Genomic DNA, 13823 nt, shown 5'->3' on the forward strand with positions numbered 1-13823 from the left:
ATTGTTAGAATTTTGCGTTATTTTATCTTCTTGTCTCATAAATTATATGTGTCTTTTCAATAAACAATAATATGCAGGTTCAAATTTAGAATAGATACACGATCTTATGTATTGTCTCTGAACAGAAATAAATCTTCATGTAAGTTAATGTTTTAAATACACATACACAATATATTTATCACTATTCTTTTTTGGATTTAATTGGATTTAATAAAACCAGGATCACCACAGACCTGGAAAACCGGGAAAACCGGGAAAAGTTAGGGAAATTGAAATTGGTCATGGAAAAACGGGAAAAGTCAGGGGAAAATATAAAAAAGTCTGAAATTTTGAAATTTGCTCACAATTTCCTGCTCCTATTCTAGATAATTGTTATAATTTTTTAATATTGTATCTGATATTTATAATGAAATACGTTCAAAACTCGCACACTTTAAACGATTTTAATAAAATAATTAAAAGTTATATTTTATTCAGTATTTTTATTTGATCGCTCTTTTTCATAACTGCATTCTTTTTTCCAATACTAATTTATTTATTTATTTATTTTTTTTGCTTAAAATTTGCGCTCAAAATTTTAGTGTGCTACTAACCTTTTTTGCGTTGTTTTTAATAATATATGCTAGCTTTCCTACATTGACTTTAAATGTGTTAAAATTTACATATTTTATATTGGAAAATTTGCCATTTTTATCTGGAAAATCTGGAAAAGTCAGGGAATTTTAAAATTTATTTTCTGTAGCAATCCTGTAAACGTATTATTTATCATCATGGAAATAAACATATATTTATCACCATTCTTTTTTTATTTATTTGGACATAAATATTATTTATCAAATGCTTAATATCTAATCACGAACAACAAGTTATGATGATGAAATACTTCTACTAATTTAAATTGTAAGTAGGATGTTACTTTTTATTACTTCCATTCATCGGTTAATTAGCTGACTAAACAACGGGCAGACAAGTCACCCCACGCTGACTGCTAATTTCATGGAAAATTTTTACCGCGATCAGCTAAGAAGATAATAACATTCCTCTGAATACTTTAGATTTACGAATTAAGTGTACTTTACCGAGCTGCTTTGCGTAACGTGTTCATCGTCGGACTGAAAATGCTTTAAGGTCAAAGTTTCTTGATTGTATAGTATAGCTTTATAAAATTTCCTTAAGATTCCCGTCGTGAAAGCCATCCGTTGCGATAAAGCAGTATCGAGCGATAACCATTATTTCTACGATAACGAGTTAATTGTTAAAAGCATAATTAAGTTTGAAGTTTAAAATATGCAAATTTTTACTAAACAATCACGTTCATTAAGTATAAGCAATTTCCTTATAAAAACAAAGAATAAAGTACACTGAAAAATATACTTAAAATTTTAATAAATCATTTGTTCGAATAATATACCAATGAAATAATTACAAAAATGTATTTATTCGATACGAAAAAAATCATTAAATTGATTTAACAATTTTTTTTTAATAAATATTTATCGTAAGTAAATTTAATCGACACTATTCAAATTAAATCGTATTTCTGATGAAAATCTTCGATATTATTACCTCGTTAAAGTTGGAGTCAGTTTAGCTTTAGGCGTGATCGCTTCATCGATTAAAATCTATTTAAGCGTAGGTACGCGTAGGTATGCGTAGGTACGTGAATAACATTCGCCCGGGGTAGAAAGATATGAAATCGATAATATCCGCAGAATAAATGCGGAGAGCGCCGCCGATTGCCTCCGTTCCGACAACGCATCTTCCCCCAGTCACCTGTTATCGCAATAAATTCGTTCGAACGATAAGCTATTTCTAATACCAACGATCGCACATCCCAAACCCCTTAATCGCACGTATCTCGGATCCCTTAAAGACGTATCGCCTTACACGCGGTGAGTGCCAACGGTAACAAGGTCGAGCGCCGTTACCAACCACGCAGGCGCGTCTTATCGAAGGTAGAAATTATAACTTGGTGTATACGTTTTTTCCTTTCCGTGCGCCCATGAGCTCGCGAGGAACAGGTATATCGAGCATGTAACAGAAGCGACCGCGGTGCGGCGCGGCGGGGATATCCGGTCAAGTGACTGCGGCTGCGACGCGTTTCGCAGCTGGATGCCCCGCGGCGAAACGCGACAACGCGGTACAACGTTAACGCAGTGCAGCGCAGCGCAGCGCGCAATGCAACCGTTTCTCGTCGCATCGGCACTGATGCCGTTGCCGCAGCTGCAGCTGCAGCTATACCGCCGCCTCTGCCACCGATCTTATTGATCTATGGTAGAACCATTAACCATCAGAGCGTGCACCGAATGTTTCGGAACTAATTTAAACTTAGCCGCTTCTCCGCCCGCGGCATACACGACGTCGAATTAAAGACTTCGCTCTATCTCTACTCTGTCGTGTGTACATTGATATGTGCCGAGTCTCCGCCGATTAAAGCGACCGCGACACGTTGTGATTCCGTTTGCGGCATCTACTCCCGTCGACTGTTTGCTCGAATATTGATATATTTCAAGGCGCTTATCTTCGGCCGTTTAGTCCGAGATGTTTTGGTTTTAAAAGAATTATGTAGATTGAAATTATAATTAAATCGATAATTAAAGACGTGAATTGAAATTAATTAATTAAATAATACATAAATTGTGAAATGAATACATAAATATCATGAAGTAATAAAAAGAGGAAAAATTTTACAGAAAATATACACGAAATAGATTATAGATTATATTTCTGAATCTAGAGCTTCTTCGTAAACTGAACTAACTAAAAGTTTGATGGGAAGTTTGTTATACTTATTGCAGTATTTCAATTTTTGTTATTTGATATTTTTTATCTACCATTTGAATTTAGTGAATCAATTTTTGAAAGGAAAAAAATGAGCGTTTTATAATATCGTGCCAAGCGAGTGATATAGAAACTGACACATAAGTAAGATTGATCTCGATCGTGGTCATACGAGATAAAGCTTGAAAATTTCGAGCTTTCTTGATCTCTTTTATGTTCGAATTAAATGATGAAAACGTTAATTAAACGGTTTTTCCGATAGTTAATCACAATCTCGCTACCGGCAACGAACACCCACACTATGTTCCGCACTAATTAACTTTTGGATGCATACATCTAATTTTTTTTTCCTGCACTTTCGATTAATTTTTTTGTTCTGCTGGCGAATAATTTTCAGACCAACCTTAATCTACTTTTTTTTTTTTCCATAACGTGGAGTATTTTTTTAAAAGAGAGTTATTTTGCTTTTACTTTAATTACTCCAGCTCTTCATTATGAAAGCATATAGCCTAAGGTTAGAAAACGTGGTGCCCAAAATGTAACAATATTGCAATATAAGCTATGGAGCCTGGAATACTAAACCGGCAATAATTTTATGGAAATCAAGCGTTGCTACCGTTGTACGTGCCATACAGACGATGGAACGCGCTTATACGGGTATGAGAAGAATGAACGAGGACCAAGGCATCGTGCAACGGCATATAGTTACAAGTATATTATGGTTTCTCGGCTTAAACTGGATTTCAAACGCGCGCGAGCGTTATCGTCCCAACACACTGTGATTGTTGGGGAAGTCCGCGTATATACGCATCGGGAGAGGCACATACGGCATTCAGCTTAAGGATATAATGCCACCTGTATACCTAATCCTACTTTTGACTGACGCGTCATCATCGAGTTTCACGAGAAATCTCTATAAAAGAAACTTTTTGCGTAACGCGATAATTCCTTCAAAAGATTATGTTCAATTAGAATTCTCGGATAATCGCGCGACGAAATATTTAAATCGTATTAAAGTATCTGCAGGTGAAAAACTATATATTCAAATTATATTCAAAACTAACTCGTGCGAAAAAAAAATAATATCCGGAAAGATAAAGAGATACAGATTTGACGTGAAAATTATTTCTATGTCAAATAACGAAAAAAATATTTAAATGGAGTGGCTGATCAATCTTGGTAATTTTATTAGTCAAATAAACGTAATACGATATCTTTTTTTTTTTTCAATCTAAAAATATTGCCGAACAATGTAATATTTTTTAACATATTGTGAATGCAGGAAATGGAATATCGGTATAGGACGATATCGTGGGATCACTCTATCTTCGGCAAGCCCGGCGACTAATCCTGCACCCGGCAAATACCGTAACCGAAAAACGAATAGAAATAAAAAAATAAACGCCGCGTTCGTATATACCGTTCGGCGTTTCAATATGCCGACGCGCACGAGCAGGACAGCTTCGCGAAACACGTTACAAATTTTGATTGAATAAACGTTGGATCGTTTCGCTTTCGGCGCGCTGATTTTTGCGGAATTAAATGACGAATGCAGCGAGCGCGGAAAGATACGCGCGCTCCGAAAGACAATCTATATGTTGGAAGAGATACAACGGATGAAATAAACCAGTTTACTGGCTCCGCCTCGCGCGCCGTTACATAAAAAAGTTTCGTTTTATCGCTATATGCGCGATTAAATCATGCATTGATTATCCCGTTATAATATTAATGTAATTGGAACACCTTTACGAATCCTCGTCACAATTCAATTTTTACTTTGTTATTCTTATGCCATTTTTTTTTATCCACTTGCTTGTCACACACACACACACACACACACACACACACATTTACTTGTTCATCTACTATTTGGTCACATCGAAATAAACATGATAACAATCTCCAATTATTTGACAACAAGATTTTATAATCTCGTTTGTCCAACATAAATCTTAAAATAATATTTTTTTTATTTTGTGTAGATTTGAAAGAAATTTCTGCGCTGATGGGGGAAAATCGAATGTATAAATCGGATGTATATTACTTTTATGTTTTATTTCGAAAAATCATGCCGCAATACATTTCTGCCGCTAATTTTTTCGCCGTCTATTTCTGTCATTGTTATTACCGCGATTTGCTGTCGGCATTAAGAATATTTCATTCGCGTGTGCTTTGTTATTTGCGTTTGTGTCTCTCGAGTTTATTCACCAGCAACGCTAACATCATCAGCGTTCTCGCTGCTGAGGCCAGAGACGTGAACCGTGAAGGTCTTTATTTGAACATCACCCTTTCATTTGCCGACACAATTTACTGATTGGACAGAATTCTCTATCCTCTCGTTGCCTTTGTCATTACGTTTTGAATTAATTCATCCGGGAATATATGTGTCGCTTCATATTAAAAATTCTACAATAAAGAATGTCGTCTCAAGTGCTAGGTTGCATCTCAGCGACTATTTTGTATACTATGAAAACGTTTACACGTGTAAAATAGGTACTCCTACACCAGCAAGTGTTACGAGTGTTGGGCGGCATTTTTTAGTAACTCGTTAGGAAACTAATTTAACTTCGCAGTAGCTTTTAATGCGAACTGCATCGGCTTTATGCGACGTAGTCGACACAAGAGTAGCGCGAGGTCCATCTTTGTTTTAAAGCATGCTAACAAAAGAGAACCTCTTGCGGAAGTGCTATATACAGTGAAGCGGAAATGATAATACAACTGAAAAGGAGGTCATTTCTCACACCAAAAGAAGCTTGACAGTTCAAAATAATTTTTTTGACATCGTGTCGGCAGTGGCTGTCAAAATAAAAATATATAACTTTTCGTTAGAAAATAAAGCTCATATTTTTCTTCAATTTTTATATATACTCGTATATAAAATTTTTATAATGACTTAAATTCTTTTTTAAATTGATTCGCTAAACAAAAATTTAATAACCATTAATACTTGACAATATTTTTATACGACACATGAAGAGGTCATCCAGTTTTAAAAAAAGATTCCAATATTTAGAACAGAATTCTTCGGACATGTAGTCACAGATAAAAAAAATATACTCTGTATACTTTTGATTTTTTGTCATGTTACAATTTCCATTCTGACAATGAGATATATATGTATACACGTATGTACCTCACTATTTTATGCCGAATGTTGCCTTTGTGAGTTTACTATATACATATCCAAGTTCTTTCTTTCTTCGCATATTATGTGTGCTATGTCTACGAATATAATCTCTAAGTAACGTGAAATATTTTTTCATGACGCGCAAGTCCTACGGGCAACCGGGTATGATGCGAATGTGTATACACTTTTTCGACACGGCAGAAAATCAATACCTTGCGGCCGGAAATTGAATTTGAACGAGTAAACAGGCCAGCGGCGTATTATAGTATGTTGATGTAGCGTATAGATTTTTAAATAATCCTTTACTCATAAAAAGTGCAGTTCTATCAGTAGGAAATTTAAACGTGGTTAAGTTCGCGTTCGAGAGAGCACAAAACATTGTATCGAAAAACATTAATATATAGGATGATCCTCGGTTATTATTTCAAGCATTATCTCACGAGTTCTAAAGCTAAAAAAATTGCCGAAAGTTAGTTATCCAATAAATGGATTTCCCAATCTTTTCCTAGTAACGAAAATAAAAGGAATCTTTCTAAAATTATTATTATTCAGGAGAACATTCGAAAAGTGATGCAGAAAATTAACGGTACCAATCGAAAAATTACGTTTGAAACAGATATTCTAGATTCTAGATGGTTAAATCTTGGGATCCTACGGATTCTGTATCCTTGACTTGGACCGAAACATGTTTGGCGATTTTAATTTAGACACAAAATATCTCAAGAATAATACATTTTTGAAAAAAAAATGTTTCAAATAAAAGTTGTAGGTTTAAAGAAAGCCATTAGATGAGTTACTTATAATAAGGCCTTGATTTTTTTTTATTAGATCCAAAGTGGGCCTTGGAACCCAAAATCTAACTATAGTATAGTTCTTGATATTAGTTTCTTGATATTTGAAATGACTTTTGGAATGTTCTCTTGTAAAACAGGAAGTTTCATGATCGCAAATCGCGCTGTATTTTGCATAATTGCAGTATCTGCATGTTACGCGATTGATGAAGGAATCCATTTGAGCGTGAAAACAGAATTTCCGGAATTATCTTATTCGCTTATACTTGCCTTCTTCATCGCTACCGATCATGGCGTATCGCTCATATCCGGTGAGATTCCTAACAGCTCCTAGGCCAAAGTCGTCCTTGGTCCATTGAATGGGCCCCTTTTGATCGAGAACTCGGCATGGAAGCGTCACTCGGCTGCCAATCACCGCGGTTTGATCCATCGGCTCGATGGCGAATCGCTGATAAACTACTTCCGTCGTTATAAACGGTTTCAGCGTCGACACTACCACGGACGATGCGTTTGTCACGTTCATAGCTGCCACTGTCTTCGCCTCCATTGTCATCAGCAACGAGAGGCAAATTATTAACGATACTGTTCTTCGCCCGATTCTTCTGCTCTCGTTCCTAATGAATGAGAATAAATGAGAAAAATTTATTAGATCGATCACATGTATTTGTAAGAATTGGATTATGCATTATGAAATTGGTTATCATTTATTTCTTGTAACGTTATATCATGAAATGAAAGTATGACGTGATGATATGTATTGAACTAATAATAAAATTTAAACTATATTAAATATCTTAAAATATGAATATTTAAATTGAACTTAAATATTTAAATTAAACTTAAAGCATCTTGAAATATCGAATATTTCATCTGTTAATCGAGACTGAGCAAAAAATCGTCGAAAGAAAATTTCGGAAGAAATTCTTTTCGTGAATTTTTAGTGTGCTTTCTTTCTCTTTTATGCCGTTTAACAAGTATATAGGCCGCTATCGTTTCTTACTCATTTTCTTCGTCTTATCTAATTTATTTTTATAGTCCCATCGGATTCAAAAACGGAGTTGGAAGGCAAGGAGGTCAGTGCCGTAAAAGAAGCGATAAAGGTATTGCCGGGTGCCGGCAATTTAGTATTGGAGGCAAGAATGGAGGGGATATATTCTACATACACAAACATACACACACACATACACGTATACATGTGTATGTGGCTAAGAGCACATATGGAATCGCCATTATGAGGGAAGCTTTTTTTACGACCGTAATATAATTTTGTCGTGAAAACATACTACGTCTTCATAATTATCGCGCGGAGCGTTTTACGGAGTATTAAAATGGGCGATCGTATCGGATAAAAAAAAGAGCCGTGATCTTTATACAGAACTAAATAATTCAAAGATAACTTATATAGGTACGTATATCTGTCGGTTTTTTTTTTCCATTAGAAACGTTTCTTAGGAATCGATCGATTTGCCCTTTTCTAACAAAATTCCTCTCGTTACGAACCTTTCACTCGGCGGTATAAAAAGATGAAGAATGCTAATTGGCTGTTTTCTGATCGCTGGTATCTGAGATTCTGTATTTCTTCATTCAAAATTTATACGATAAATGCATTTTGTTTGATTTTTCACAAATGATAAGTTAATCTTGATAAAATTATTTTGTAAGTTAATTTTAGCGAACATTAAAAACTGCACCGAGAATCTCCTCAAGGAACACACAAAAATCAACGAAAAATCAAAATTACTTAATTTTAATTCTTCACGTCATGAACAATCAAATTTTGTAATAAATCATTTTGTACTTTCATGACGTCAAAATAAAGTGATTTTGATTCGCTCTTGACTCGGTGTATTCCTTGGGATAAGTACTTTTAAGAGATTTAATACGCAATTATTATTATTGATTCTAGGCGTTTCAAGCTGCGCGTTTATTAACGCAACTACTTAGTCTTCTTTACCATTTAGCAAAATAAACGGAAAACGCTCGATCGTCTCATCGACCACTAATTAGTTTTCATCGTGTCGTTTATATTCGTATCGGCTATCTGCCGTCATCTAATAACGGGAACAAGATGGTACTCGGTTTCTACTTTCCTCACTCTATCTCGTTTGTGTGCAAGCCGCTTCGTCATCTATCTACGTTTCCTCCCGTACGCCGTTCTTATTCGTCGTCGGTGAAATGATCGATAGAACTGAAAATCGCTCGAGGAGAGATTCTTGAGAACGATGTATCGTTCTCGTATGTCTTGTCGGGACTCGCGCAGTCTTCGCACAGACGTGGCGCCTCGGCGTCGCCCTATGTTATCGTCGAAGCCGTTCGTTATACTGGAGTTGCATCCCTCTCTCTCTCCCTCCTGAGAAAGAGGGATCTCTCTTCCTCTCGAGATACTTCTCGGAGCAGCGAAGTTACCGAGGTTCTCTACGAGCTAAGCGTTTCTTGTTACACTATGTTCCGTTGGTTAGCAGATAGAGGATGTCGTAAGACGATGGCTCATACGACATCGCACGCGGGCTGCTTCTTACGAGCTCAATAGGATAATAACCCCTGCGGCAGTCGCTGCCGCCGAATGTCCGCCCGAATGCTTTGAATGGAATATGCGAGTAACGAGCGTAATAATAATTGCGCTTGTGCCTCGTACTTGGGGCACCCCTCGCGTCCCCGCCGACAACGTGCTGTAATCATGCGGTGCGTTTCAGAGCTTCGAACAATCTCTCTCGTTCGTAAGCGGCCTCACAAAGCGCGCTTCTTTGACCCGCGTTAAGCCATTCTTCTGTCTTTGACGAACGCGAACGGTATCGCACGATTATTTACCTTTATCACATATCTAAAGATACTCGAACGATGTTATTGTGTAACCGAGCCGTTTAACAACGAGATCGACGTATCGAAAGATTTTAGTTAGTGTCATTGGGAGGTCGTGTCATTATATCGACATCACTCGGAATAGATTTCCGTTTATTCTCTACGTAATAATTTGCAAGGGGGTAAAAATAAATTTTGTATCGAATGCAATTTACTCATTTACTTGGAAAACATTTATCATATTCCGTGACGTCTATGACAAGGCACGCCACCAGCTTACGAAACAGAATTGGGTCATGTCGGAATTGGATGGGATACGTCCCAGGCGATTTTACTAGCAGTGATTTTACATGTAAACGTATATCACGAAAGTATCGCACGCGCGCGTTACGTCCAACGGCTTCTATCACGCCCATTGGCTTTTTATCATTCGCGAGAGTATCGGAAATTTCAAATCGCCTCGAACAGGCGTACACACGCGCGTAGGCGTATTCGTAGATTATACCGCGCTGGCCTCCGATAAAATAGAACACACTGATAGGATCGTAAAACAATCAATCGCGATGTCGTCCCGGCAATTACTAGCTGCGATAATCACCATCGAATAGGTGAACGGGCGTTTAAATTTAAATAAAGTCACTAATCGAGACGGAGCGTTTGTCGAATCGGTTTGCCTGTCGAACGTCGCGTTCCGTTCGTCGGTCAGAAATTTTAACGCTCCAGAACATGCTTCTCTCTCTCTCTCTCTCTCTCTCACTCTCTGTTTCTCTGTAAATGCATTTCGGTCGGCACGCCGCGTCGCGTCGAATCGATCGGTATCCTGATTTGACCTTCGAAATCAATTTTTCACGTTGCTGCCGCACATTACTCGATACCCTATTTTGTGATATTCAATTTTTCCCCAATTGTAATCCTCGCATTTACGTGAGAATATATACTATACGTTTCAAAAATGTGTATAAAACTAAATACTGCAATAACATACACTAATAAAAAATATACGCTATAAAAAGTTTACCAATTAATAGCAACGTTATTCATTCATGATATTAATAATCATATATATATATATATATATATATATATATAACCGGCGCGATTTCTATAATGTAACATCTCCAGAATCATACTTGCCAAATCTATTTAAAAATCTAAGAAGTATATTAATTTGATAATATATATAAAAAAATAAAAAATATTCGATTATTTTACGATTGTGGCTTAAACGCAAATTAAATTTACGTTTATTTGTGCCGGAAATAAAATACAATTTTAAACACTGTGTTTGCTATTTGTACAAACGCCAAATATTTGTCGCAAATATCATTTTCCTATAGGTTCCATATTTCCCCACAGGCTTAACGTATTTCATATAATGGTATCAGTGCTACACCTCTGAAATTTACCCAGCACAGCCTAGACGCGGATCTAACGGATCTCACACCTAGCGGTGGTATAATCCACCGCATCGTACATGTCCCTCGGAAGGATCTTCCTCGTTCGAGCGTGGAAGACTCATGCCGAAGCTCAACGGCGCAACGTCACCGATCAATTTGTCATGGGATGACCCAGTATCAAAGATACGAGTCCCTTGGGTCAGTGTAACGTGTTTCTGGGAACGTTGATACATGCACACGGATATATGTGGCCGACGCGACTCGACGCGACGCGACGCGACGCGACGCGACGCGACGCGACGCGACGCGACGCGACGCGACGCGGCGCGACGCGACTCGATGTGTGTTGTGTGTACACATATGCAAACACACGATGTGGCATACGCTGCAATATATGTGTATGCACGTCGTATACGCTGTGTTCCATGCGTGTTGTGTGCGCGCTTGTTCGCCGGTCGCACGACTATCTAAATATAACCCTACGACCGTGTACACACGTATATGGGATGTATTCAATGGTTATCGCGATTTTCGATACTCCCCGACAAAGTTGGAAAATATTTCGTCATGCCGCTGCAGCTGACACTGCAACGGATAAGAGTGATGAGGGTGCCGTAGAATCAAGAATGCAGGAATCAATTTTCTGCATCCGCTCCGTTTATCCGCACTATATCTCAAGAGCTCGCTTCTTTTTTTGGTATTTTTTTTTTGTTTTTTTGTTTAAAAGAATCTGGGTTATAATAAAATTTTTCTATCATGTACTTTGATGATAGATTGATCATTCCGTTAACTTGGTGTCGAAAAAAAAATGTATTGTTTCCAATATGTTTCTCGATGTCTCAAAAAGCTTTTCTTTCTAATGTTGTTATTTCGATAGTACTTAATTTTTAAAAGCAAACATATATTTTTATTTCCAACTACATCAAAATCTACGACCATATTGATCGTGATGAAGGAATTATGGTATATAAATTTATCTTATACATAATTTAAATTTGGAAAGCTGACAATTTGATATACACAATATTGAAATAGCCGTCATTGAATAGCCATTTTGCTTTATAGCATTGCTATTTTATGATGTTCCTACATTTTGAACATCATGCGATGGATTTGTAGGATGGAATCGGATTTGCAACCGCGGTATGTTTTATTATGTATGGAATGTGTTCCAACATAGTAGCATATTTTACTTTGAACACAAATTCTTTCGTGCATTGAAATTTAATGTTTTCGCGACGTAAAATTTGGCTGAAAGTCATTATTTATTGCAGATTTTTACATTTAGAATATTTTATCGTGCGAAAAATCAATTGGGAATTTTATAAATTCTCGTTGAAATTTCTTTTTCTCAAACTTTGAAAAATTTAATAACCGAGCACTGAAAATTTGATAAACAAGATTGATTATTTTATTATTTTTTCCCCTTAATTTTTTCAATTATTAATCGTAAGATAAAAAAGTTGGAGATAAAAAAAAAATTGAGACATAGGTTAGGAAGAGCGAGAAAGGTCGATTAATCTCGAACTCAATGTTGGAATTCTGTTGGGACGGTTTGTATTGGCGCAGGTCATATGGATAGGTATATGCAACCTAATTTTTGATTGGCTCTAGGGATGGAGTGGAGGAGAGGCTTAACCTTCGATCCACGAAGAGAAGGTCGAGATTGTACCACAGGGAGCCCCCTTCCTCCATCTCCGGTGCAGGTTCAAATTTAAGCCTTATTCCATCGCCGATTCGGCGGCTGGTATTAACGAAGCCATTAGTAGTTCCTTAACTCTGCGCAGCGGTTGTGCTAACACATCCAAAGTCACACAGGTCGACGAAATCGACCCATCGTCATCACAGAATGGAATATTTGTCACCTAAAAACAGGGCACGACGAAAGTGACGTAAAGTTACGAGAGCGCATTAGTCTTGCGTAATGAAGTTCAAGTTAGAGAAGCGAATTTCGTCCATTTACGCTTATCGCGACTCGATTTATTATATCCTGACACAATGGTCGCGATTTCGCACAAATTACTTCGGTTTTAAGAATTTTAGGATTATCTCGCAGCGTTTAGTAAAGTTAAGTAACCGACAATCATAGTCCCAAGCTGTTTTTATCCTCGTGAAATTGTTCTCACAGTGGTTCTCTTCTAGCCTTCTTATGAACGTTGGCACAAACAATCTGATTTTAAAGGTAAACCATCACGTTTGCCCCATCCTCGCCGCCTCCCTCCGCGGTGTGCATTCTTCGAGAAAATCGGATTATTATCGCGGAATCTATTTGGAGGTCCCGTTTGTTCGTATCAGTATTCACGGGATGTCGAAGACTGTCAAACGTTCCCCTTTCCAGGACACAACCAACTGTTGTAACGCGCCGCATTGTATACTCACGCAACAATCAACATTGCCTATGTGCACCGTTGCATATACAAGTGTATAATGCTGTATATACTGCCCGTGCAGTGTGCATTCCTGATGCGCGGCAAGCAACGATACATCCCCTCCCCGGAAGCGAAAATTCAAGATGCGACAACGGAACTCTTCTCATCGATCAAAATAGGACGTTCGGATATGTTCCCTTTGGAATTAATTGACTAATGGGACCAACGCAAAGTGCATCGATTTCTATTATTTATTTTATGAGAAAATCCTGCTGTTATTATCGCTTCGGAAAATTTTCGATACCGTTTTGATACCCACGTTTCCCATTCGGTCAATCTCTCTTATTGCATCGCGGGACAATCTATTTCTCTAACGTGAGAAAATGGACGAGGTATATATTGGGTGTATGATCAATTTGCAATGTGTTGATTTTCTTTTTATTGCCGTTATATGGATGTTAAGATAAGATCGCAATTGTCCTTTTTCCCTCATAACGGTTATTGTACGCGCGCGAATAATAAGTTTATTTTTTTCTTGCTCTGCCCTCTAGAACTGTAC

At 37.3% G+C, this 13823-nt stretch overlaps 1 protein-coding gene and 1 long non-coding RNA gene across 3 annotated transcripts in view; one reads left to right on the forward strand and one right to left on the reverse strand.

Moving 5' to 3' along the window:
• LOC105153951 (irregular chiasm C-roughest protein) overlaps positions 1–13823 on the reverse strand; it is a 127799-nt gene that overhangs the window by 40243 nt on the left and 73733 nt on the right. For both annotated transcript variants that reach the window (XM_087407024.1, XM_011069116.2), the window contains exon 2: positions 6970–7313. In XM_087407024.1, coding sequence (XP_087263150.1) covers positions 6970–7313 — 344 coding nt within the window. The remainder of the gene's footprint in view (positions 1–6969; positions 7314–13823) is intronic.
• Positions 1–13823, forward strand: part of LOC147909281 (uncharacterized) — a 140789-nt gene that overhangs the window by 32958 nt on the left and 94008 nt on the right. The window lies entirely within an intron of this gene.

Source organism: Acromyrmex echinatior, chromosome 6 (genome assembly GCF_024713525.1).
Source record: "Acromyrmex echinatior isolate Ae372 chromosome 6, ASM2471352v2, whole genome shotgun sequence".
Lineage (NCBI taxonomy): Eukaryota > Metazoa > Arthropoda > Insecta > Hymenoptera > Formicidae > Acromyrmex > Acromyrmex echinatior.